Source organism: Oscarella lobularis, chromosome 15 (assembly GCF_947507565.1).
Source record: "Oscarella lobularis chromosome 15, ooOscLobu1.1, whole genome shotgun sequence".
Taxonomy (NCBI): Eukaryota; Metazoa; Porifera; class Homoscleromorpha; order Homosclerophorida; family Oscarellidae; genus Oscarella; species Oscarella lobularis.
Genome location: NC_089189.1, coordinates 2,243,802 through 2,268,126, shown reverse-complemented (window position 1 = coordinate 2,268,126; position 24,325 = coordinate 2,243,802). Strand labels below are relative to the sequence as shown.

The window sequence follows — 24,325 nt, the reverse complement described above, 5'->3', positions numbered from 1 at the left end:
CATGGGAAACAGGTAGGTGGAATTGCATGAGAGAAACCCTCACTGATTCAATAAGAGCGTATATAGAAACTTTATTATTATTAATCACGTGATGAGGTACGTTGTCAAGGGAGCGTAGGTGGGAGAAAACTCCTGAATCATCGTAGAGTATATAGAAACTTTTTTTGATCACGTGAACAGGTTTGTTGTCAAGGGAACGCCCTTCTATAAGTATATCATGAGAAAACCCCTTTAACGTCTTAGCGTACATAGGAACTGTATATAATCACGTGACAAAGATTTAGATTGCAGATTTGCATCAAAAGCAAATATATATATATACATCTCTTTGATTTGACGACTGGTAAGTAGCGTACAGGGGACAGGGAAATCCAATTAGGTAACTCTTCTTTGTTTTGACTTTAAAATATAGTGTCCCTGTAGTTAGACGTCACGTTCCCTTAGAAACATTTTCCCACGTGCTCCCTTTTAAATCCGCACGTGACTACTCTTACTCAAAACAGAGACAGAGAGATAGAGACTCCTTACAATAATGCTCTCTTTCTCCTCCAATCTTTTCCTTCTTTGCATCGTTTCAGACATTATAATTGTCCCCGCGTCATTGGAGCCCATCGTAACGGGAACCAACGTCCAAGTGTGGCAATGCAATCCCAAGGGCTCCTCCGCAAAGAGACAGCAATGGAAAATCGACCAAGGGGACTATCCCAACAGACGCATTAGCCTCCGAGCCGACAGCAAAGTTCTCGACATCGAAAAATGGAGCAACGACTCAGAAGCAAATCTCCAAGTAAATAAAAGAATCGACTATAGAAATTATATTTTATTCGACTCTAGGTTCATTCGCCGACGTCAAAACCATGGAATCAGCAATTCCTTTATAATTCCACTACAGGAGTAATTGTAAGTCTTATGAATAAAAGATGCGTTGAAGGGCACAGTGGCGGGAAAATGGCCGGTACGAACGTCGAAATGGGACGCTGTAACGGCGAATCGTCGCAATCCTGGTTCTACAATAAGACCGATTATACTTTTCGTTACGGCGCTGATATGGCTCTTTGTCTCGACGCCGGTTCCAGTACGAATTGCAGCGAGAGCCCAGCGAGTCAATATCCCTACTGCAATTGCAGCCTCGACGCGGAAACGCGAGCCAAAGATTTGGTGTCACGCCTGGAGAACGTGGAAAAGGTTAGAGATTCGCACACTTACGCATACGTTAGATAAGATTCACTCTTGCATTATACTATTCTCGCAAAAAACGATCGCAATAGTTTTGATGTGCAAACCCACTAGGTTTATGCGCAAAAAACGATCGCAATAGTTTTGATGCGCAAACCCACTAGTGTTATGCGCAAAAAACAATCGCAATAGTTTTGATGTGCAAACCCACTAGGTTTATGCGCAAAAAACGATCGCAATAGTTTTGATGCGCAAACCCACTAGTGTTATGCGCAAAAAACGATCGCAATAGTTTTGATGTGCAAGAGAACTAGTCACACAGTTTTGACGCGATAGAACTCGTAAGCCACACAGTTTTGATGCGCGAGAACGAGGTCTACAGTTTTTGAGGCGATAGAATTGGACGTCTGAACCCTTAGACGTGAAGGTCACGACCTTCATATTTAGTAAATAGTGATCAACGACAGTTCTCTTTCTCCCCTTCCCCAGACTCGAAGCATGGAGAGCCTCAAGCGTAGCAACGGTGCCGGCCACTCGAACGGCGGCGTACCGCGCCTGGGCGTCCCCGAATTCCTCTTCGGTGAATGCCTCCACGGCGTCAAAACGGGCTGCGGCTCATCGCCCAACAACGCGAGTACAGGCTGCCCAACCTCCTTTCCCCACGCCCTTGGCCTCGCCGCGACGTTTAACCACACCCTTTGGAGCCTCGCTGGAGAAATAGTCTCCACAGAAGCGCGCTCTCTACACAACCAGGGCATAGCGGGTATCGCATTCTGGGCGCCAGACGTGAATTTATTCCGGGATCCCCGTTGGGGCCGCGGGCAAGAAGTCCCCGGTGAAGACCCCTTTCTCTCCGCGGAATACGTAGCCCATTATTCAACAGGGCTCCAATCAATAGACGATTCCAAATATTTAAAAATTATTTCCACGTGTAAACACTTCAGCGCGTACGATTTGGAAAATTGGAACGGGACGGATCGACATCATTTCGACGCGCGCGTTACCGATCAGGATTTAGTCGATTATTATTGGGTTCCCTTTCGGAGTTGCGTCGAACGTGCGCGCGTTCGATCGATCATGTGTTCGTATAATTCCGTCAACGGCGTTCCGAGTTGCGCGAATTCGTTATTTCAGAATGATATTGCGAGAGGCGAGTGGGGCTTCGACGGGTTTTTCGTGAGCGATTGCGGCGCGGTTAGCAATATTGAGAATCATCATAATTATACGAAGAATTCGAATGATACGTGTCGGGTCGCCGTTCTTGGTGGCTGCGATATGAATTGTGGGAGATTCTATTCGGAGAATCTTAACGCGGCTGTGGAGAATGGAAGCGTGCCGGAAGCGGCGATCACCGAAGCGTCGTATCGAATTTATAGGGAATTTATACGACTAGGGGAACTAGACCCACCGGAACTTGTTTCATATAAGGTAAGTACTCCTAAATACGATTAGATGTCTATTGCTGACGTCAATAGTCATGGATTAGTTTATTAATTCTTCTGTGGAACGATCTATACTTAGCTAATTAATTAATCAATTTATTTACTTTAGAATAGTGTTCAAATTTTAAGTGCGATAGATTCTTCTGCAAAACAGTCATTTAATCGATAAATTATTTAAAAATGTTGGTAAAATTTGACTACATTTTATTTGTTATAATACATTGTAATTGCTTATAGACTTTGATTTTTTTTCTGGAGGCGTTCTCACGTTGTTTTCCTCTTTGTTCGCGTAGAGTTTGGGTCCTGAGGTCGTAGACACGTCCGATGCGAGACAACTCGCCTACGAAGCGGCTCAGCAAATGATAGTCCTCCTCAAAAACGACGGTAATCTACTCCCTCTAGACGCAAAAAAGGTAAACCGGTCACCCAATAAAACCCGCTTATCCTACACAATAACTATACCCAGATCAAGACCCTAGCCCTCATCGGACCCCACGCGAACGCAACGCAGGCAATGCTAAGCAACTACCACGGCACCAATACCCTCGTCGACTCGCACTCCCCACTTCAAGCCCTAGAAAAAATCCTCGGACCCGATAAAATTAAATACGCTCAAGGCTGCAAAATCGACGCAAACGACACATCAATGATCAAGGATGCCGTCGCCGCGGCGAAAACCAGCGATGTCGTCATAATTTTCGTCGGCTTGGACGAAACTCAGGAAAGCGAGGGAAAAGATCGCACCGTCTTGGACCTCCCCGGTTCGCAAAACGACCTCGTAGAAGCCGTTTACGCCGCCGGTAAGCCCACTGTAGTCGTTCTAATAAACGGGGGCCCCCTTGCGGTATCGTGGATACAAGACCATGTCCCTGCTATCGTGGAAGCGTTTTATCCGGGCGAAATGGGTGGTGACGCTATAGCTGACGTTCTATTGGGTAAAATCAGTCCGGCTGGGCGTCTTCCTGTGACGGTATACCCGTCTGATTTTGTCAATAAGCGGAGTATGTTCGATATGAGTCTGAGTGATAATGGGGGAATTACGTATCGCTACTACGCGGGGAAAGCGCTCTGGGAGTTCGGCTACGGCTTATCCTATACGAGTTTTTCATACAACTGGTCATCCTTGACGTCAGACGTTGTCAATTATAATATTGATGACGTTATTCGTTCTCCTATTAATTATACGGTCGTGGTTACGAATACTGGTTCTATGCTTGGAGACGATGTGGTTCTGGCTTTTCTCACGAGTCCGCCTTATCCTGGCGGTCCGCTAAAGGAGTTGTTTGGTTTTCAACGCGTTCGTCTTGCTCCTGGTGAATCGACGACTGTTCATCTGTCCGTTCCGCCTCTCGTCTTAGCTAGCGTTGATGGAGACGGTGTCCAGGCTATTAAATCGGGTCGATATGGAGTTCGTGTTGGGGAGTTGGAGTCGGAGTTTAATTTAGTGGGTCAAGAGCGTGTTCTCTTTAATCTCAAGACGATTAGGGAGAGACACGCGGCGAAACTATCTTAATTAACCAATCACTGTGTATTCCTTTTTCTCACTCTTGGGCACGTTTCAAAATTATTTAATCACGTCTCTCCTCAATGATAAATACATAAAATACATAAAAAAGCGTGTTCCGGATCTTGTTCGCTGCACCCACGTTTATATGACGTCACGGAGTGAAATATCTATCCAATGAAACTTTACTTCATCTATTATCCTCATTAGGCATTGACTAATAATCTGCGCGAAACCGAAACGTACTTCCTTACTTAGTCGCGCAATCCAGTCGCTTTTTCGCCGTTCTTCGATGCTAGAAAACGCAGAAATCGATCGATCAAAAAAGCAGATACACTCCTAACTGACTTTTTACGGCGCCGATCACGAGTAGAACTCCTTCTCGATAGCAGGCGAGTGCTTCGACGCATTTTTCGCCTCGATTGAGCTCGGCAGTTCGTCGTAATCGACTTGCGGGACCGACGAAATCGTGCGTACGTTTCCGCGATAGCGTGCGTGCGCGAAAATTCGCGTGGAGATTGATCGAACTACGCGACGGCAAAATATTCAATTTGCGCACGTTTTATTTCCACATAGAAAACGATTGTAGACACTCATGCATTAAAAAATCCTTATCTAGCTAAAATCTAACGTGTCTAACGACTTTTCTTCCTTCGATCGTCATTCTCCTTCGTCGCGCAATCTAAAAAATCCTATTAGTCTCTGTCAAACTATCGTTTTACGTACCTTTCTTCGTGCGTCCGTATTAGCGTTACCCGAGCTACACCGCGGGGAGGTTCGGACGCTTTCGTAGCTCATGGCAGCCACCGCAAAGCGATGACCACCGGTTCCAAAAAGTATCGGGCAGTTACGACGTCACGGGCCACTCCGATCAGTACCCGCCTGGATGAGAGTCGGCCCCTAAATGCCGAAGTCCCCCGGCGCGCTGGTACCAAACCTTTCGGTACATGTTCCTAGGAAGAACCGAGGCTTGCGGAAGTGGAGAAGCGGCCGACCACTGTTTGTAGGAGTCGACAAGAAAGGCAGTGCAATGCCCAAGTTGAAGTCTCCTGAGCCAGGTCATCCTCCGTCTAATCGTGCCATCGGGTGAGATAAGTGCCGGCAACCAGACCGTAATGAACACCCCCTCCAAGTCGTGCCCGCTCGAGCCTAGCGCGGGCCGTACTTGTTGGCAACAATAAGACTTTGGCGACCTTTATACCCAGTGCGCGTACCGAGGCCGAAGCCCCCCTTCGCCCTGCCTAAGGCTCCGGCACGGATTAATCCGTGGGCCACGCTGATCCAACAACCCAGACTTGCCTTTTGTCTTCCCCCGAGCCGATCCGATCAAGGACGAGACGCAGCGAACCGCGTCGCATCCACCCTCAGCCGCAACGGAAGGGGATCGGTTGTGCGCTTTGCTTTCTAACAGCGTAGCTCCACCCCAGCGCGATCATTGGTTCGTTGGAGTCACGTGGGGCTCAGCTAGCGCTTTGATTGGTTCGAAATTTCTCGCGCAAACGCAAACCGGTTTCAATACCGGTTTGACGCGTTTTGCTGTCGGCAGTCGAGTCAGCAATTTATTTTAGGCAATGAAATGATGCAAGCTAATGATTCATGCTGCTCGCGTGACGTCATGGCGCGTCATGGCGTTCAAGATGGCGGAGAAAGACTCGCGATCGCCTTTCTTCTTCTTTTCGGCTTCGTTTCTCGTTTCGCGACACACGCTTAGCATAGATTATCCAAGTAAGAACCCGACGTGTACGATAGACTAGCGCGTTCGCTGAGAAAAAATGTCTGTTCGCTAGAATCGGATCGATCGACGCCGCTTTCGCCTCGAGGACCGTTCTCGACAGCTAAATCACTCCTACGTAGCTACGTAGTTGGATCGAGCAGCCTCTACTGCCTAATTTGCAACGATCGAGGCTTTTTTCGCGTAGGTTCGCTGCAGAAAAACCCGCATGTCCATATGGGCGAAAACGGACAATGGCGTCCTCCAATCGACCACAGGACGAGAAGCAAACGGCAAACAAAGCGAAAGGAAGACGAAAAAGTAAGCTAAAGTTCATGCAGAGTACAAATCGATTTTTTCCTAAGGGGGTGTGTCTGGTGGCTCAATACGTCATCTTTGATTTTTCAGTTTGAGAAACGGGTCAGCCTCACGTGCGCAGTCTACATATCCGTAGTCAGTAAGTAGACAATCTCTGAAAATATTGACACAATATTATTAAAATAATAATTAATCTTATAGGTTTTCTGAACACATCTTCTGCCTTAGAGGACACAGACGTATGTGTATGTGCGAGGAGAATCCCCCTGCAAAATTCATCACTTGTTCTCAGATATTGGAACAGTCAGCTCAAAGCCGATCGACCGAAGGCATTTCAGACAAGAATTTTTTAAATATTTTTTGTTTCGTTTTTATTTCTTTTTATTTCTTAATTAAATAAACAACTAGAAAAGTACCCCTTACTACATCAGAATATCGTTATGATTACGTCCTTGGTCTTTCGTGCAGCAAAGGTCAGCAGACGTTAAAATAACCAGCTAGCAAAAACGTCAGTGTGTAGGCGGATTTTATTCCACCTTTCTTGGGCGTAACCGGAAATGACCATATTTGGCGAACGTAATACCGCAGACACGGAACACTGGTCAAATTACTTTCTCATCTAATCGAATCGCTCGCAGCTGCCAAACACTAATTACGCCGAAGCAGCGCGTCATCCCATTGGTCGGCCGTTTGACGCCTCGCGCACCAAGGGAGAGCGCATCGCACACAAAATTTCATTCTCTCGCGAGCGCGTGTCCGGACTCATTCGGCTGGACGACGTGGCGAACGTCGAAGCCACACAGCGCATCGCGGTAAGTCCATGCAGCCAGAGTGCTCGCGTGCAATTGCAGCGTCCCTTTGTGCAGATCGCGCGAGAGAACGCGCGCGAGGCACGCACGAAGCACGCGTCTCTCCAACGCCGAAACGGTAAGCCAATCGCGTCTATTCGCTATGCAGGCGTCGAATTCTCCTTCCAGATCGTTCGCACGCGCGTGGACGCGGCGAACGCGCGACGACACGACGCGCCGACGAGGAGAACGAAGATCGAAGAGCTCATCGGAGCGAAGAGGACGTCGCAAGGTAAGCGGGGGAATTTGTAGCTCCTGTTTTTCGCTCGCGCGCGTTTGTTTCTCGCGTACGCGTGCATGTTTGTGTGGGTGCGTGTTTATCCTCTAGGCCGGGGCCCCCAAGCGCATTCCATCCACGCACAACGCTAGCTAGGACTAATGTCTAAACGATAATCGTCCCCCCCGCCTTAGAGAATCCTTTGAGTGTTGTTCGTGTGTGTTTTGTTGGTGAAGTCGTGTTACGTCATTTCCGTTTTGGCGAGCGGCTATTTTTAGCGACTTTTGTAGTTAGAGGTTTCGAGCCGCTCGCGATGACGCACCCCGTTCCGGCGAATGGGCGTGCGTTATGAATAGGGAAGAATATAGAATAGGGAAAAAGAAGCAGTGGTGCATTTAGGATACTAAAAGAGATGTATAGACGATACAGGAAGCATCCACCAAAGCTTTAGGGGTCCCACACTTCAGCTAAACACGTGCAACACTCTTGCTAACCGCCCCTATATCATCAATGTCATCATCATCATTTAGTATCATCATCATCATTTCATGTCTTCTTCTTCTTCTTCATAATTAATTAATTAATTAATTAATATAGAATAGGAATGAAGGGGCCTCGCGTTGGGAAGCCCTTGGGATAAAGGGCCCTCGCGTATGCATTTCTCCCTGTGTACACGTGCCTTTTACACAAAATTTTTATTAATGCCTTTTGATTTATAGTTTATCTTGCCAATTTTTTTGTAGTCTGTATAAATGAAAAAAAGTAGTGATAATGTAAGTGGCCGTCAAAGTGGCCTGAAGAAAGAAGATAATGGGTTGAAGAATTTGAATTGTCCAAAGGCTCAAAAGAAACGACCCCCCCCCCCCCCCCCCCCCCAATGAGGTATGTTGTCGTACTCTTGGTCAAAGTAATGAAATAATTAGCTTTTAGAACTTTACATTCTCGTTGTCGTCGCTTGGCAACGTACGGGAAAGGAGAGAGCAACGACGAAGCAACTCGTAACACTCCAGATCTCAAGGACAGGGACATCGAACAAGAAGCCGGTCTTGTAGACGACAACGAGTTGGAAGCATGTAAAACTGCGGCGCTCTGCTCCGACTCATTTCTGCGTCATCTGAAGTGTATCTAAATTTTAATCAAGATGAAAAAGAACGATTTTGTAAACGAGGTAAAAATTATTACATTTATTTTATTTACTTATTCACTGAATCCTTTTTATTCAGCCTCAAAAACTTAAAGTTAAGTTGGAAATTTTATTAAAATGTAATTCCTTTCCTTACTGCCTTTTACAAACATAGGGAACTTTTAATGATTTCAACAGCACGTCACAAGAATGCAAGTAAATTTGTGAAAGGAATTTCATCATTGATACGGGGCATATATACTTCTACATTTTTTTCTTTCTTCTAGAAAAAGGAGGTAGAGGAAAGAAGAAAGATAGCTACGCCGTGTGAGAGGGTTGCCTGACATTAATAGGTCAGGCTCCAGGGGTTTGAATGGGCTGAATCGCCTGCCCTCTCACAAAAGTAAATTCACTTTATTCCTTCTTCCAACCCGAGTACTCCCCTACCGTACTAAATATCCCCTTTATTTATGAATCGATGTTTAGAGGTTGAAGTCAATTGCCGTAGGCTGTCTCTCGCCCTTATTAATCGATGTTTAGAGTTTGAATTCAATTACCGTAGGCTGTCTCTAGCCCCCTTATTAATCGATGTTTAGAGGTTGAATTCAATTACCGTAGGCTGTCTCTCGCCCTTATTAATCGATGTTTAGAGTTTGAATTCAATTACCGTAGGCTGTCTCTAGCCCCCTTATTAATCGATGTTTAGAGGTTGAATTCAATTACCGTAGGCTGTCTCTCGCCCTTATTAATCGATGTTTAGAGTTTGAATTCAATTACCGTAGGCTGTCTCTAGCCCCCTTATTAATCGATGTTTAGAGGTTGAATTCAAATACCGTAGGCTGTCTCTCGCCCTTATTAATCGATGTTTAGAGGTTGAATTCAATTCCCTTAGGCCGTCTCCTTTCCTTATGAGTCAATGATTAGGGGTTAAATTCAATTGCCTTAGGCCGTCTCCTTTCCTTATGAGTCAATGATTAGGGGTTGAACTCAATTGTCTTCGCCGTCTCCTTTCCTTCCAATGATTAGGGGTTGATCTCAATTGCCTTAGGCCATCTCCTTTCCTTATGAGTCAATGATTAGGGGTTGAACTCAATTGCCTTAGGCCTTCTCCTATCCTTATGAGTCAATGATTAGGGGTTGAACTCATTTGCCTTAGGCCTTCTCCTTTCCTTATGAGTCAATGATTAGGGGTTGATCTCAATTGCCTTAGCCGTCTCCTTTCCTTATGAGTCAATGATTATGGGTTGAACTCAATTGTCTTCGCCGTCTCCTTTCATTCCAATGATTAGGGGTTGAACTCAATTGCCTTAGGCATTCTCCTTTCCTTATGAGTCAATGATTAGGGGTTGAACTCATTTGCCTTAGGCCGTCTCCTTTCCTTATGAGTCAATGATTAGGGGTTGAACTCAATTGCCTTAGGCCGTCTCCTTTCCTTATGAGTCAATGATTAGGGGTTGAACTCAATTGCCTTAGGCCGTCTTCTTTCCTTATGAGTCAATGATTAGGGGTTGAACTCAATTGTCTTAGCCGTCTCCTTTCCTTATGAGTCAATGATTAGGGGTTGAACTCAATTGCCTTAGGCCGTCTCCCTTCCTTATGAGTCAATGATTAGGGGTTGAACTCAATTGCCCTAAGAATCAAAGATTAGGTCCTCAATTTAATATTTAGGCCCTAAGAATCGAAGATTAGGACCTCAATTTAAAATATAGGCCCTAGGAATCAAACATTAGGCCCTCAATTTAATATTTAGCCGTAAGAATCAAAGATTAGGCCCTCAATTTATTATTTAGGCCCTAAGAATCAAAGATTAGGACCTAAATTTAATATTTAGACCTTAAAAATCAAAGATTAGGTCCTCAATTTAATATTTAGGCTTCAAGAATCGAAGATTAGGACCTCAATTTAAAATTTAGGCTCTAAGAATCAAAGATTAGGTCCTCAATTTAATATTTAGGCTGTAAGAATCGATGGTTATGACCTCAATTTGATATTTAGACCATAAGAATCAAAGATTAGGTCCTCAATTTAATATTTAGGCCCCAAGAATCGAAGATTATGCCCTCAATTTTATATTTAGGCCTTTGGAATCGAAGATTAGGACCTCAATTTAAAATTTACGTCCTAAGAATCAAAGATTAGGCCCTCAATTTAATATTCAGCCCCTAAGAATCAAAGATTAGGCCCTCAATTTAATATTTAGGCCCTAAGAATCAAAGATTAGGCCCTCAATTTATTATTTAGGCCCTAAGAATCAAAGATTAGGTCCTAAATTTAATATTTAGACCTTAAAAATTAAAGATTAGGTCCTCAATTTAATATTTAGGCTTCAAGAATCGAAGATTAGGCCCTCAATTTAATATTTAGGCTTCAAGAATCGAAGATTAGGCCCTCAATTTAATATTTAGGCTCTAAGAATCGAAGATTAGGACCTCAATTTAAAATTTAGGCTCTAAGAATCAAAGATTAGGTCCTCAATTTAATATTTAGGCTCTAAGAATCGATGGTTAGGACCTCAATTTGATATTTAGGCCATAAGAATCAAAGATTAGGTCCTCAATTTAATATTTAGGCCCCAAGAATCGAAGATTATGTCCTCAATTTTATATTTAGGCCTTTGGAATCGAAGATTAGGACCTCAATTTAAAATCTACGTCCTAAGAATCAAAGATTAGGCCCTCAATTTAATATTCAGCCCCTAAGAATCAAAGATTAGGCCCTCAATTTAATATTTAGGCCCTAGGAATCAAAGATTAGGCCCTCAATTTAATATTTAGGTCGTTAGAATCAAAGTTTAGTCCCTCAATTTATTATTTAGGCCCTTAGAATGAAAGTTTAGGCCCTAAATTTAATATTTAGGCTCTTATAATGAAAGTTTAGTCCCTCAATTTAATATTTAGGCCCTTAGAATCAAAGTTTAGGCCCTAAATTTAATATTTAGGCCCTTAGAATCTATGTTTAGGCCCTAAATTTAATATTTAGGCCCTTAGAATCAAACTTTAGGCCCTCAATTTATTATTTAGGCCCTTAGAATCAAACTTTAGGCCCTCAATTTAATATTTAGGCCCTTAGAATGAAAGTTTAGGCCCTCAATTTATTATTTAGGCCCTTAGAATCAAAGTTTAGGCCCTAAATTTAATATTTAGGCCCTTAGAATCAAAGTTTAGGCCCTAAATTTAATATTTAGGTCCTTAGAATCAAAGTTTAGGCCCTCAATTTAATATTTAGGCCCTTAGAATCAAAGTTTAGGCCCTAAATTTAATATTTAGGTCCTTAGAATCAAAGTTTAGGCTCTCAATTTAATATTTAGGCCCTTACAATGAAAGTTTAGGCCCTCAATTTAATATTTAGGCTCTTAGAATGAAAGTTTAGGCCCTCAATTTATTATTTAGGCCCTTAGAATCAAAGTTTAGGCCCTAAATTTAATATTTAGGCCCTTACAATCAAAGTTTAGGCCCTAAATTTAATATTTAGGTCGTTAGAATCAAAGTTTAGTCCCTCAATTTATTATTTAGGCCCTTAGAATCAAAGTTTAGGCCCTCAATTTATTATTTAGGCCCTTAGAATGAAAGTTAAGGCCCTCAATTTATTATTTAGGCCTTTAGAATCGAACTTTAGGCCCTCAATTTAATATCTAGGCCCTTAGAATCAAAGTTTAGGCCCTAAATTTAATATTTAGGCTCATAGAATCAAAGTTTAGGCCCTAAATTTAATATTTAAGCTCTTAGAATCAAAGTTTAGGCCCTAAATTTAATATTTAGGTCCTTAGAATCAAAGTTTAGGCCCTAAATTTAATATTTAGGCCCTTAGAATCAAAGTTTAGGCCCTCAATTTAATATTTAGGCCCTTAGAATCAAAGTTTAGGCCCTTAATTTAATATTTAGGCCCTTAGAATGAAAGTTTAGGCCCTCAATTTATTATTTAGGCCCTTAGAATCAAAGTTTAGGCCCTCAATTTAATATTTAGGCCCTTAGAATGAAAGTTTAGGCCCTAAATTTAATATTTAGGCCCTTAGAATTAAAGTTTAGGCCCTAAATTTAATATTTAGGCCCTTAGAATCAAAGTTTAGGCCCCAAATTTAATATTTAGGCCATTGGAATCAAAGTTTAGGCCCTAAATTTAATATTTAGGTCCTTAGAATCAAAGTTTAGTCCCTCAATTTAATATTTAGGTTCTTAGAATCAAAGTTTAGGCCCTCAATTTATTATTTAGGCCCTTAGAATGAAAGTTTAGGCCCTCAATTTATTATTTAGGCCCTTAGAATCAAAGTTTAGGCCCTAAATTTAATATTTAGGCCCTTAGAATCAAAGTTTAGGCCCTCAATTTATTATTTAGGCCCTTAGAATCAAAGTTTAGGCCCTAAATTTAATATTTAGGCCCTTAGAATCAAAGTTTAGGCCCTAAATTTAATATTTAGGTCCTTAGAAACAAAGTTTAAGCCCTAAATTTAATATTTAGGCCCTTAGAATGAAAGTTTAGGCCCTCAATTTATTATTTAGGCCCTTAGAATCAAACTTTAGGCCGTCAATTTAATATTTAGGCCCTTAGAATCAAAGTTTAGGCCCTAAATTTAATATTAAGGCCCTCAGAATCAAAGTTTAGGCCCTAAATTTAATATTTAGGCCCTTATAATCAAAGTTTAGGCCCTAAATTTAATATTTAGGTCCTTAGAATCAAAGTTTAGGCCCTCAATTTAATATTTAGGCTCTTAGAATCAAAGTTTAGGCCCTAAATTTAATATTTAGGCCCTTAGAATCAAAGTTTAGGCCCTAAATTTAATATTTAGGCCCTTAGAATCAAAGTTTAGGCCCTAAATTTAATATTTAGGCCATTGGAATCAAAGTTTAGGCCCTAAATTTAATATTTAGGCTCTTAGAATCAAAGTTTAGGCCCTAAATTTAATATTTAGGTCCCTAGAATCAAAGTTTAGGCCCTCAATTTAATATTTAGGCCCTTAGAATCAAAGTTTAGACCCTCAATTTAATATTTAGGCCCTTAGAATCAAAGTTTAGGCCCTCAATTTATTATTTAGGCCCTTAGAATCAAAGTTTAGGCCCTAAATTTAATATTTAGGCCCTCAGAATCAAAGTTTAGGCTCTAAATTTAATATTTAGGCCCTTAGAATGAAAGTTTAGGCCCTAAATTTAATATTTAGGTCCTTAGAATCAAAGTTTAGGCCCTCAATTTAATATTTAGGCCCTTAGAATCAAAGTTTAGGCCCTAAATTTAATATTTAGGCCCTTAGAATCAAATTTTAGGCCCTAAATTTAATATTTAGGCCCTTAGAATCAAAGTTTAGGCCCTAAATTTAATATTTAGGCCCTTAGAATCAAAGTTTAGGCCCTAAATTTAATATTTAGGCTCTTAGAATCAAAGTTTAGGCCCTAAATTTAATATTTAGGTCCTTAGAATCAAAGTTTAGGCCCTCAATTTAATATTTAGGCCCTTAGAATCAAAGTTTAGGCCCTCAATTTAATATTTAGGCCCTTAGAATCAAAGTTTAGGCCCTCAATTTATTATTTAGGCCCTTAGAATGAAAGTTTAGGCCCTCAATTTATTATTTAGGCTCTTAGAATCGAACTTTAGGCCCTCAATTTAATATCTAGGCCCTTAGAATCAAAGTTTAGGCCCTAAATTTAATATTTAGGCTCTTAGAATCAAAGTTTAGGCCCTAAATTTAATATTTAAGCTTTTAGAATCAAAGTTTAGGCCCTAAATTTAATATTTAGGTCCTTAGAATCAAAGTTTAGGCCCTAAATTTAATATTTAGGTCCTTAGAATCAAAGTTTAGGCCCTCAATTTATTATTTAGGCCCTTAGAATCGATCTTTAGGCCCTCAATTTAATATTTAGGCCCTTAGAATGAAAGTTTAGGCCCTAAATTTAATATTTAGGCCCTTAGAATCAAAGTTTAGGCCCTAAATTTAATATTTAGGCCCTTAGAATCAAAGTTTAGGCCCTAAATTTAATATTTAGGTCCTTAGAATCAAAGTTTAGGCCCTCAATTTAATATTTAGGCCTTTAGAATCAAACTTTAGGCCCTCAATTTATTATTGAGGCCCTTAGTATCAAACTTTAGGCCCTCAATTTAATATTTAGGCCCTTAGAATGAAAGTTTAGGCCCTCAATTTATTATTTAGGCCCTTAGAATCAAAGTTTAGGCCCTCAATTTAATATTTAGGCTCTTAGAATCAAAGTTTAAGCCCTCAATTTAATATTTAGGCCCTTAGAATGAAAGTTTAGGCCCTCAATTTATTATTTAGGCCCTTAGAATCAAACTTTAGGCCGTCAATTTAATATTTAGGCCCTAAGAATGAAAGTTTAGGCCCTAAATTTAATATTTAGGCCCTTAGAATCAAAGTTTAGGCCCTAAATTTAATATTTAGGCCCTCAGAATCAAAGTTTAGGCCCTAAATTTAATATTTAGGCCCTTATAATCAAAGTTTTGGCCCTAAATTTAATATTTAGGTCCTTAGAATCAAAGTTTAGGCCCTCAGTTTAATATTTAGGCTCTTAGAATCAAAGTTTAGGCCCTAAATTTAATATTTAGGCCATTGGAATCAAAGTTTTGGCCCTAAATTTAATATTTAGGCTCTTAGAATCAAAGTTTAGGCCCTAAATTTAATATTTAGGTCCCTAGAATCAAAGTTTAGGCCCTCAATTTAATATTTAGGCCCTTAGAATCAAAGTTTAGACCCTCAATTTAATATTTAGGCCCTTAGAATCAAAGTTTAGGCCCTCAATTTATTATTTAGGCCCTTAGAATCAAAGTTTAGGCCCTAAATTTAATATTTAGGCCCTCAGAATCAAAGTTTAGGCTCTAAATTTAATATTTAGGCCCTTAGAATCAAAGTTTAGGCCCTAAATTTAATATTTAGGTCCTTAGAATCAAAGTTTAGGCCCTCAATTTAATATTTAGGCCCTTAGAATCAAAGTTTAGGCCCTAAATTTAATATTTAGGCCCTTAGAATCAAATTTTAGGCCCTAAATTTAATATTTAGGCCCTTAGAATCAAAGTTTAGGCCCTAAATTTAATATTTAGGCCCTTAGAATCAAAGTTTAGGCCCTAAATTTAATATTTAGGCCCTTAGAATCAAAGTTTAGGCCCTAAATTTAATATTTAGGTCCTTAGAATCAAAGTTTAGGCCCTCAATTTAATATTTAGGCCCTTAGAATCAAAGTTTAGGCCCTCAATTTAATATTTAGGCCCTTAGAATCAAAGTTTAGGCCCTCAATTTATTATTTAGGCCCTTAGAATGAAAGTTTAGGCCCTCAATTTATTATTTAGGCTCTTAGAATCGAACTTTAGGCCCTCAATTTAATATTTAGGCCCTTAGAATCAAAGTTTAGGCCCTCAATTTAATATTTAGGCTCTTAGAATCAAAGTTTAGGCCCTAAATTTAATATTTAGGCCATTGGAATCAAAGTTTAGGCCCTAAATTTAATATTTAGGCTCTTAGAATCAAAGTTTAGGCCCTAAATTTAATATTTAGGTCCCTAGAATCAAAGTTTAGGCCCTCAATTTATTATTTAGGCCCTTAGAATCAAAGTTTAGGCCCTAAATTTAATATTTAGGCCCTCAGAATCAAAGTTTAGGCTCTAAATTTAATATTTAGGCCCTTAGAATCAAAGTTTAGGCCCTAAATTTGATATTTAGGCCCTTAGAATCAAAGTTTAGACCCTCAATTTAATATTTAGGCCCTTAGAATCAAAGTTTAGGCCCTCAATTTAATATTTAGGCCCTTAGAATCAAAGTTTTGGCCCTAAATTTAATATTTAGGTCCTTAGAATCAAAGTTTAGGCCCTCAATTTATTATTTAGGCCCTTAGAATGAAAGTTTAGGCCCTCAATTTATTATTTAGGCCCTTAGAATCAAAGTTTAGGCCCTCAATTTAATATTTAGGTTCTTAGAATCAAAGTTTAGGCCCTCAATTTATTATTTAGGCCCTTAGAATCAAAGTTTAGGCCCTCAATTTAATATTTAGGCCCTTAGAATGAAAGTTTAGGCCCTCAATTTATTATTTAGGCTCTTAGAATGAAAGTTTAGGCCCTCAATTTATTATTTAGGCCCTTAGAATGAAAGTTTAGGCCCTCAATTTATTACTTAGGCCCTTAGAATCAAAGTTTAGGCCCTCAATTTAAATTTTAGGCCCTTAGAATGAAAGTTTAGGCCCTCAATTTATTATTTAGGCCTTTAGAAAAAAAGTTTAGTCCCTCAATTTATTATTTAGGCCCTTAGAATGAAAGTTTAGGCCCTAAATTTAATATTTAGGTTCTTAGAATCAAAGTTTAGGCCCTAAATTTAATATTTAGGTCCTTAGAATCAAAGTTTAGGCCCTCAATTTAATATTTAGGCCCTTAGAATCAAAGTGTAGGCCCTCAATTTAATATTTAGGTTCTTAGAATGAAAGTTTAGGCCCTAAATTTAATATTTAGGCCCTTAGAATCAAAGTTTAGGCCCTCAATTTAATATTTAGGCCCTTAGAATGAAAGTTTATGCCCTCAATTTATTATTTAGGCCCTTAGAATCAAAGTTTAGGCCCTAAATTTAATATTTAGGCCCTTAGAATCAAAATTTATGCCCTCAATTTAATATTTAGGCCCTTAGAATCAAACTTTAGGCCGTCAATTTAATATTTAGGCCCTTAGAATGAAAGTTTAGGCCCTAAATTTAATATTTAGGCCCTTAGAATGAAAGTTTAGGCCCTAAATTTAATATTTAGGTCCTTAGAATCGAAGTTTAGGCCGTTAATTTAATATTTAGGCCCTTAGAATGAAAGTTTAGGCCCTAAATTTAATATTTAGGCCCTTAGAATCAAAGTTTAGGCCGTCAATTTAGTATTTAGGTCCTTAGAATCAAAGTTTAGGCCCTAAATTTAATATTTAGGTCTTTAGAATCAAACTTTAGGCCGTCAATTTAATATTTAGGCCCTTAGAATGAAAGTTTAGGCCCTAAATTTAATATTTAGGTCCTTAGAATCAAAATTTAGGTTCTAAATTTAATATTTAGGTCCTTAGAATCAAAGTTTAGGCCCTAAATTTAATATTTAGGTCCTTAGAATCAAAGTTTAGGCCCTCAATTTAGTATTTAGGTCCTTAGAATCAAAGTTTAGGCCCTAAATTTAATATTTAGGTTCTTAGAATCAAACTTTAGGCCGTCAATTTAACATTTAGGCCCTTAGAATGAAAGTTTAGGCCCTAAATTTTATATTTAGGTCCTTAGAATCAAAGTTTAGGCCCTAAATTTAATATTTAGGTCCTTAGAATCAAAGTTTAGGCCCTCAATTTAATATTTAGGCCCTTAGAATCAAAGTTTAGGCCCTCAATTTAATATTTAGGCCCTTAGAATCAAAGTTTAGGCCCTCAATTTATTATTTAGGCCCTTAGAATGAAAGTTTAGGCCCTCAATTTATTATTTAGGCCCTTAGAATCGAACTTTAGGCCCTTAATTTAATATCTAGGCCCTTAGAATCAAAGTTTAGGCCCTAAATTTAATATTTAGGCTCTTAGAATCAAAGTTTAGGCCCTAAATTTAATATTTAAGCTCTTAGAATCAAAGTTTAGGCCCTAAATTTAATATTTAGGTTCTTAGAATCAAAGTTTAGGCCCTAAATTTAATATTTAGGTCCTTAGAATCAAAGTTTAGGCCCTCAATTTATTATTTAGGTCCTTAGAATCAAACTTTAGGCCCTCATTTTAATATTTAGGCCCTTAGAATGAAAGTTTAGGCCCTAAATTTAATATTTAGGCCCTTAGAATCAAAGTTTAGGCCCTAAATTTAATATTTAGGTCCTTAGAATCAAAGTTTAGTCCCTCAATTTAATATTTAGGTTCTTAGAATCAAAGTTTAGGCCCTCAATTTATTATTTAGGCCCTTAGAATGAAAGTTTAGGCCCTAAATTTAATATTTAGGCCCTTAGAATCAAAGTTTAGGCTCTAAATTTAATATTTAGGCCCTTAGAATCAAAGTTTAGGCCCTCAATTTATTATTTAGGCCCTTAGAATCAAACTTCACGTCCTCAATTTAATATTTAGGCCCTTAGAATGAAAGTTTAGGCCCTAAATTTAATATTTAGGTCCTTAGAATGAAAGTTTAGGTTCTAAATTTAATATTTAGGTCCTTAGAATCAAAGTTTAGGCCCTAAATTTAATATTTAGGCCCTTAGAATCAAAGTTTAGGCCCTAAATTTAATATTTAGGTCCTTAGAATCAAAGTTTAGGCCCTCAATTTAGTATTTAGGTCCTTAGAATCAAAGTTTAGGCCCTAAATTTAATATTTAGGTTCTTAGAATCAAACTATAGGCCGTCAATTTAATATTTAGGCCCTTAGAATGAAAGTTTAGGCCCTAAATTTTATATTTAGGTCCTTAGAATCAAAGTTTAGGCCCTAAATTTAATATTTAGGCCCTTAGAATCAAAGTTTAGGCCCTAAATTTAATATTTAGGTCCTTAGAATCAAAGTTTAGGCCCTCAATTTAATATTTAGGCCCTTAGAATGAAAGTTTAGGCCTTAAATTTAATATTTAGGCCCTTAGAATCAAAGTTTAGGCCCTAAATTTAATATTTAGGTCCTTAGAATCAAAGTTTAGTTCCTCAATTTAATATTTAGGTTCTTAGAATCAAAGTTTAGGCCCTCAATTTATTATTTAGGCCCTTAGAATGAAAGTTTAGGCCCTAAATTTAATATTTAGGCCCTTAGAATCAAAGTTTAGGCCCTAAATTTAATATTTAGGCCCTTAGAATCAAAGTTTAGGCCCTAAATTTAATATTTAGGTCCTTAGAATCAAAGTTTAGTCCCTCAATTTATTATTTAGGCCCTTAGAATCAAAGTTTAGGCCCTAAATTTAATATTTAAGCTCTTAGAATCAAAGTTTAGGCCCTAAATTTAATATTTATGTCCTTAGAATCAAAGTTTAGGCCCTAAATTTAATATTTAGGTCCTTAGAATCAAAGTTTAGGCCCTCAATTTATTATTTAGGCCCTTAGAATCGATCTTTAGGCCCTAAATTTAATATTTAGGCCCTTAGAATGAAAGTTTAGGCCCTCAATTTATTATTTAGGCCCTTAGAATCGAACTTTAGGCCCTCAATTTAATATCTAGGCCCTTAGAATCAAAGTTTAGGCCCTAAATTTAATATTTAGGCTTTTAGAATAAAAGTTTAGGCCCTAAATTTAATATTTAAGCTCTTAGAATCAAAGTTTAGGCCCTAAATTTAATATTTAGGACCTTAGAATGAAAGTTTAGGCCCTAAATTTAATATTTAGGCCCTTAGAATCAAAGTTTAGGCCCGAAATTTAATATTTAGGCCCTCAGAATCAAAGTTTAGGCCCTAAATTTAATATTTAGGCCCTTAGAATGAAAGTTTAGGCCCTAAATTTAATATTTAGGTCTTTAGAATCAAAGTTTAGGCCCTCAATTTAATATTTAGGCCCTTAGAATCAAAGTTTAGGCCCTAAATTTAATATTTAGGCCCTTAGAATCAAAGTTTAGGCCCTAAATTTAATATTTAGGTTCTTAGAATCAAAGTTTAGGCCCTCAATTTAATATTTAGGCCTTTAGAATCAAAGTTTAGGCCCTTAATTTAATATTTAGGTCCTTAGAATCAAAGTTTAGTCCCTCAATTTATTATTTAGGCCCTTAGAATGAAAGTTTAGGCCCTAAATTTAATATTTAGGCCCTTAGAATCAAAGTTTAGGCCCTAAATTTAATATTTAGGTCCTTAGAATCAAAGTTTAGGCCCTAAATTTAATATTTAGGTCCTTAGAATCAAACTTTAGTCCCTCAATTTAATATTTAGGTTCTTAGAATCAAAGTTTAGGCCCTCAATTTATTATTTAGGCCCTTAGAATGAAAGTTTAGGCCCTAAATTTAATATTTAGGCCCTTAGAATCAAAGTTTAGGCCCTAAATTTAATATTTAGGCCCTTAGAATCAAAATTTAGGCCCTAAATTTAATATTTAGGTCCTTAGAATCAAAGTTTAGGCCCTAAATTTAATATTTAGGTCCTTAGAATCAAAGTTTAGTCCCTCCATTTATTATTTAGGCCCTTAGAATGAAAGTTTAAGCCCTAAATTTAATATTTAGGCCCTTAGAATCAAAGTTTAGGCCCTAAATTTAATATTTAGGTCCTTAGAATCAAAGTTTAGTCCCTAAATTTAATATTTAGGCCTTTAGAATCAAAGTTTAGGCCCTAAATTTAATATTTAGGTCCTTAGAATCAAACTTTAGTCCCTCAATTTAATATTTAGGTCCTTAGAATCAAAGTTTAGTCCCTCAATTTATTATTTAGGCCCTTAGAATGAAAGTTTAAGCCCTAAATTTAATATTTAGGCCCTTAGAATCAAAGTTTAGGCCCTAAATTTAATATTTAAGTCCTTAGAATCAAAGTTTAGGCCCTCAATTTAATATTTAGGCCCTTAGAATCAAAGTTTAGGCCCTAAATTTAATATTAGGCCCTTATAATCAAAGTTTAGGCCCTAAATTTAATATTTAGGCCCTTAGAATCAAAGTTTAGGCCCTAAATTTAATATTTAGGTCCTTAGAATCAAAGTTTAGGCCCTAAATTTAATATTTAGGTCCTTAGAATCAAAGTTTAGTCCCTCAATTTATTATTTAGGCCCTTAGAATGAACGTTTAAGCCCTAAATTTAATATTTAGGCCCTTAGAATCAAAGTTTAGGCCCTAAATTTAATATTTAGGCCCTTAGAATCAAAGTTTAGGCCCTAAATTTAATATTTAGGCCCTTAGAATCAAAGTTGAGGCCCTAAATTTAATATTTAGGCCCTTAGAATCAAAGTTTAGGCCCTCAATTTAATATTTAGGCCCTTAGAATGAAAGTTTAGGCCCTCAATTTATTATTTAGGCCCTTAGAATGAAAGTTTAAGCCCTCAGTTTATTATTTAGGCCCTTAGAATCAAACTTTAGGCCGTCAATTTAATATTTAGGCCCTTAGAATGAAAGTTTAGGCCCTAAATTTAATATTTAGGCCCTTAGAATCAAAGTTTAGGCCCTAAATTTAATATTTAGGTTCTTAGAATCAAAGTTTAGGCCCTCAATTTAATATTTAGGCCCTTAGAATCAAAGTTTAGGCCCTCAATTTAATATTTAGGTCCTTAGAATCAAAGTTTAGTCCCTCAATTTATTATTTAGGCCCTTAGAATGGAAGTTTAGGCCCTAAATTTAATATTTAGGCCCTTAGAATCAAAGTTTAGGCCCTAAATTTAATATTTAGGTCCTTAGAATCAAAGTTTAGGCCCTAAATTTAATATTTAGGTCCTTAGAATCAAACTTTAGTCCCTCAATTTAATATTTAGGTTCTTAGAATCAAAGTTTAGGCCCTCAATTTATTATTTAGGCCCTTAGAATGAAAATTTAGGCCCTAAATTTAATATTTAGGCCCTTAGAATCAAAGTTTAGGCCCTAAATTTAATATTTAGGTCCTTAGAATCAAACTTTAGTCCCTCAATTTAATATTTAGGTTCTTAGAATCAAAGTTTAGGCCCTCAATTTATTATTTAGGCCCTTAGAATGAAAGTTTAGGCCCTAAATTTAATATTTAGGCCCTTAGAATCAAAGTTTAGGCCCTAAATTTAATATTTAGGCCCTTAGAATCAAAATTTAGGCCCTAAATTTAATATTTTGGTCCTTAGAATCAAAGTTTAGGCCCTAAATTTAATATTTAGGTCCTTAGAATCAAAGTTTAGTCCCTCAATTTATTATTTAGGCCCTTAGAATGAAAGTTTAAGCCCTAAATTTAATATTTAGGCCCTTAGAATCAAAGTTTAGGCCCTAAATTTAATATTTAGGCCCTTAGAATCAAAGTTTAGGCCCTAAATTTAATATTTAGGCCCTTAGAATCAAACTTGAGGCCCTAAATTTAATATTTAGGACCTTAGAATGAAAGTTTAGGCCCTCAATTTATTATTTAGGCCCTTAGAATGAAAGTTTAAGCCCTCAATTTATTATTTAGGCCCTTAGAATCAAACTTTAGGCCGTCAATTTAATATTTAGGCCCTTAGAATGAAAGTTTAGGGCCTAAATTTAATATTTAGGCCCTTAGAATCAAAGTTTAGGCCCTAAATTTAATATTTAGGTTCTTAGAATCAAAGTTTAGGCCCTCAATTTAATATTTAGGCCCTTAGAATCAAAGTTTAGGCCCTCAATTTAATATTTAGGTCCTTAGAATCAAAGTTTAGTCCCTCAATTTATTATTTAGGCCCTTAGAATGAAAGTTTAGGCCCTAAATTTAATATTTAGGCCCTTAGAATCAAAGTTTAGGCCCTAAATTTAATATTTAGGTCCTTAGAATCAAAGTTTAGTCCCTCAATTTATTATTTAGGCCCTTAGAATGAAAGTTTAAGCCCTAAATTTAATATTTAGGCCCTTAGAATCAAAGTTTAGGCCCTAAATTTAATATTTAGGTCCTTAGAATCAAAGTTTAGGCCCTAAATTTAATATTTAGGCCCTTAGAATCAAAGTTTAGGCCCTAAATTTAATATTTAGGTCCTTAGAATCAAACTTTAGTCCCTCAATTTAATATTTAGGTTCTTAGAATCAAAGTTTAGGCCCTCAATTTATTATTTAGGCCCTTAGAATGAAAGTTTAGGCCCTAAATTTAATATTTACGCCCTTAGAATCAAAGTTTAGGCCCTAAATTTAATATTTAGGCCCTTAGAATCAAAGTTTAGGCCCTAAATTTAATATTTAGGTCCTTAGAATCAAAGTTTAGGCCCTCAATTTAATATTTAGGCCCTTAGAATCAAAGTTTAGGCCCTCAATTTAATATTTAGGCCCTTAGAATGAAAGTTTAGGCCCTCAATTTATTATTTAGGCCCTTAGAATGAAAGTTTAGGCCCTCAATTTATTATTTAGGCCCTTAGAATCAAACCTTAGGCCGTCAATTTAATATTTAGGCCCTTAGATTGAAAGTTTAGGCCCTAAATTTAATATTTAGGCCCTTAGAATCAAAGTTTAGGCCCTAAATTTAATATTTAGGTTCTTAGAATCAAGGTTTAGGCCCTCAATTTAGTATTTAGGCCCTTAGAATCAAAGTTTAGGCCCTCAATTTAATATTTAGGTCCTTAGAATCAAAGTTTAGTCCCTCAATTTATTATTTAGGCCCTTAGAATGAAAGTTTAGGCCCTAAATTTAATATTTAGGCCCTTGGAATCAAAGTTTAGGCCCTAAATTTAATATTTAGGTCCTTAAAATCAAAGTTTAGGCCCTAAATTTAATATTTAGGTCCTTAGAATCAAACTTTAGTCCCTCAATTTAATATTTAAGTTCTTAGAATCAAATTTTAGGCCCTCAATTTATTATTTAGGCCCTTAGAATGAAAGTTTAGGCCCTAAATTTAATATTTAGGCCCTTAGAATCAAAGTTTAGGCCCTAAATTTAATATTTAGGCCCTTAGAATCAAAATTTAGGCCCTAAATTAAATATTTAGGTCCTTAGAATCAAAGTTTAGGCCCTAAATTTAATATTTAGGTCTTTAGAATCAAAGTTTAGTCCCTCAATTTATTATTTAGGCCCTTAGAATGAAAGTTTAAGCCCTAAATTTAATATTTAGGCCCTTAGAATCAAAGTTTAGGCCCTAAATTTAATATTTAGGTCCTTAGAATCAAAGTTTAGTCCCTCAATTTATTATTTAGGCCCTTAGAATCAAAGTTTAGGCCCTAAATTTAATATTTAAGCTCTTAGAATCAAAGTTTAGGCCCTAAATTTAATATTTAGGTCCTTAGAATCAAAGTTTAGGCCCTAAATTTAATATTTAGGTCCTTAGAATCAAAGTTTAGGCCCTCAATTTATTATTTAGGCCCTTAGAATCGATCTTTAGGCCCTCAATTTAATATTTAGGCCCTTAGAATGAAAGTTTAGGCCCTAAATTTAATATTTAGGTCCTTAGAATGAAAGTTTAGGCCCTAAATTTAATATTTAGGCTCTTAGAATCAAAGTTTAGGCCCTAAATTTAATATTTAGGTCCTTAGAAT

At 37.4% G+C, this 24,325-nt stretch overlaps 1 protein-coding gene and 2 long non-coding RNA genes across 4 annotated transcripts; 2 read left to right on the top strand and 1 right to left on the bottom strand.

The window, feature by feature from the left end:
• The first annotated feature begins 66 nt into the window (after positions 1-66).
• Positions 67-4,231, top strand: LOC136195808 (uncharacterized). Of its 2 annotated transcripts, XM_065985273.1 has the most exons (6): positions 67-343; positions 579-787; positions 835-1,185; positions 1,666-2,604; positions 2,912-3,031; positions 3,085-4,231. In XM_065985273.1, the coding sequence occupies exons 3-6, from the start codon at positions 910-912 to the stop codon at positions 4,129-4,131; spliced, it is 2,382 nt and encodes a 793-aa protein (XP_065841345.1). In that variant the 5' UTR covers positions 67-343; positions 579-787; positions 835-909; the 3' UTR covers positions 4,132-4,231. The 2 variants fall into 2 exon arrangements, with proteins under 2 accessions (XP_065841345.1, XP_065841344.1); XM_065985272.1 differs by having other exon boundaries at positions 67-787.
• LOC136195811 (uncharacterized) lies at positions 4,140-4,604 on the bottom strand. The gene is made up of 3 exons (XR_010671957.1): positions 4,471-4,604; positions 4,369-4,417; positions 4,140-4,316 (listed from the first exon to the last, which is right to left on the bottom strand). It is a non-coding gene; the product is annotated as an uncharacterized lncRNA (long non-coding RNA).
• Positions 4,605-5,742: 1,138 nt separating this feature from the next.
• LOC136195890 (uncharacterized) lies at positions 5,743-6,566 on the top strand. Its single transcript, XR_010672011.1, has 5 exons — positions 5,743-5,847; positions 5,910-6,154; positions 6,199-6,290; positions 6,353-6,390; positions 6,444-6,566. It is a non-coding gene; the product is annotated as an uncharacterized lncRNA (long non-coding RNA).
• Positions 6,567-24,325: the final 17,759 nt, after the last annotated feature.

Excerpts from the sequence above, each read along its gene's own strand:
- LOC136195808 (XM_065985272.1), top strand. The coding sequence starts at position 533 with ATGCTCTCTTTCTCCTCCAATCTTTTCCTTCTTTGCATCGTTTCAGAC. Across the intron at positions 1,186-1,665 it reads GCCTGGAGAACGTGGAAAAG|ACTCGAAGCATGGAGAGCCT; the intron begins GTTAGAGATTCG and ends CCCCTTCCCCAG. Across the intron at positions 3,032-3,084 it reads TCCCTCTAGACGCAAAAAAG|ATCAAGACCCTAGCCCTCAT; the intron begins GTAAACCGGTCA and ends AACTATACCCAG.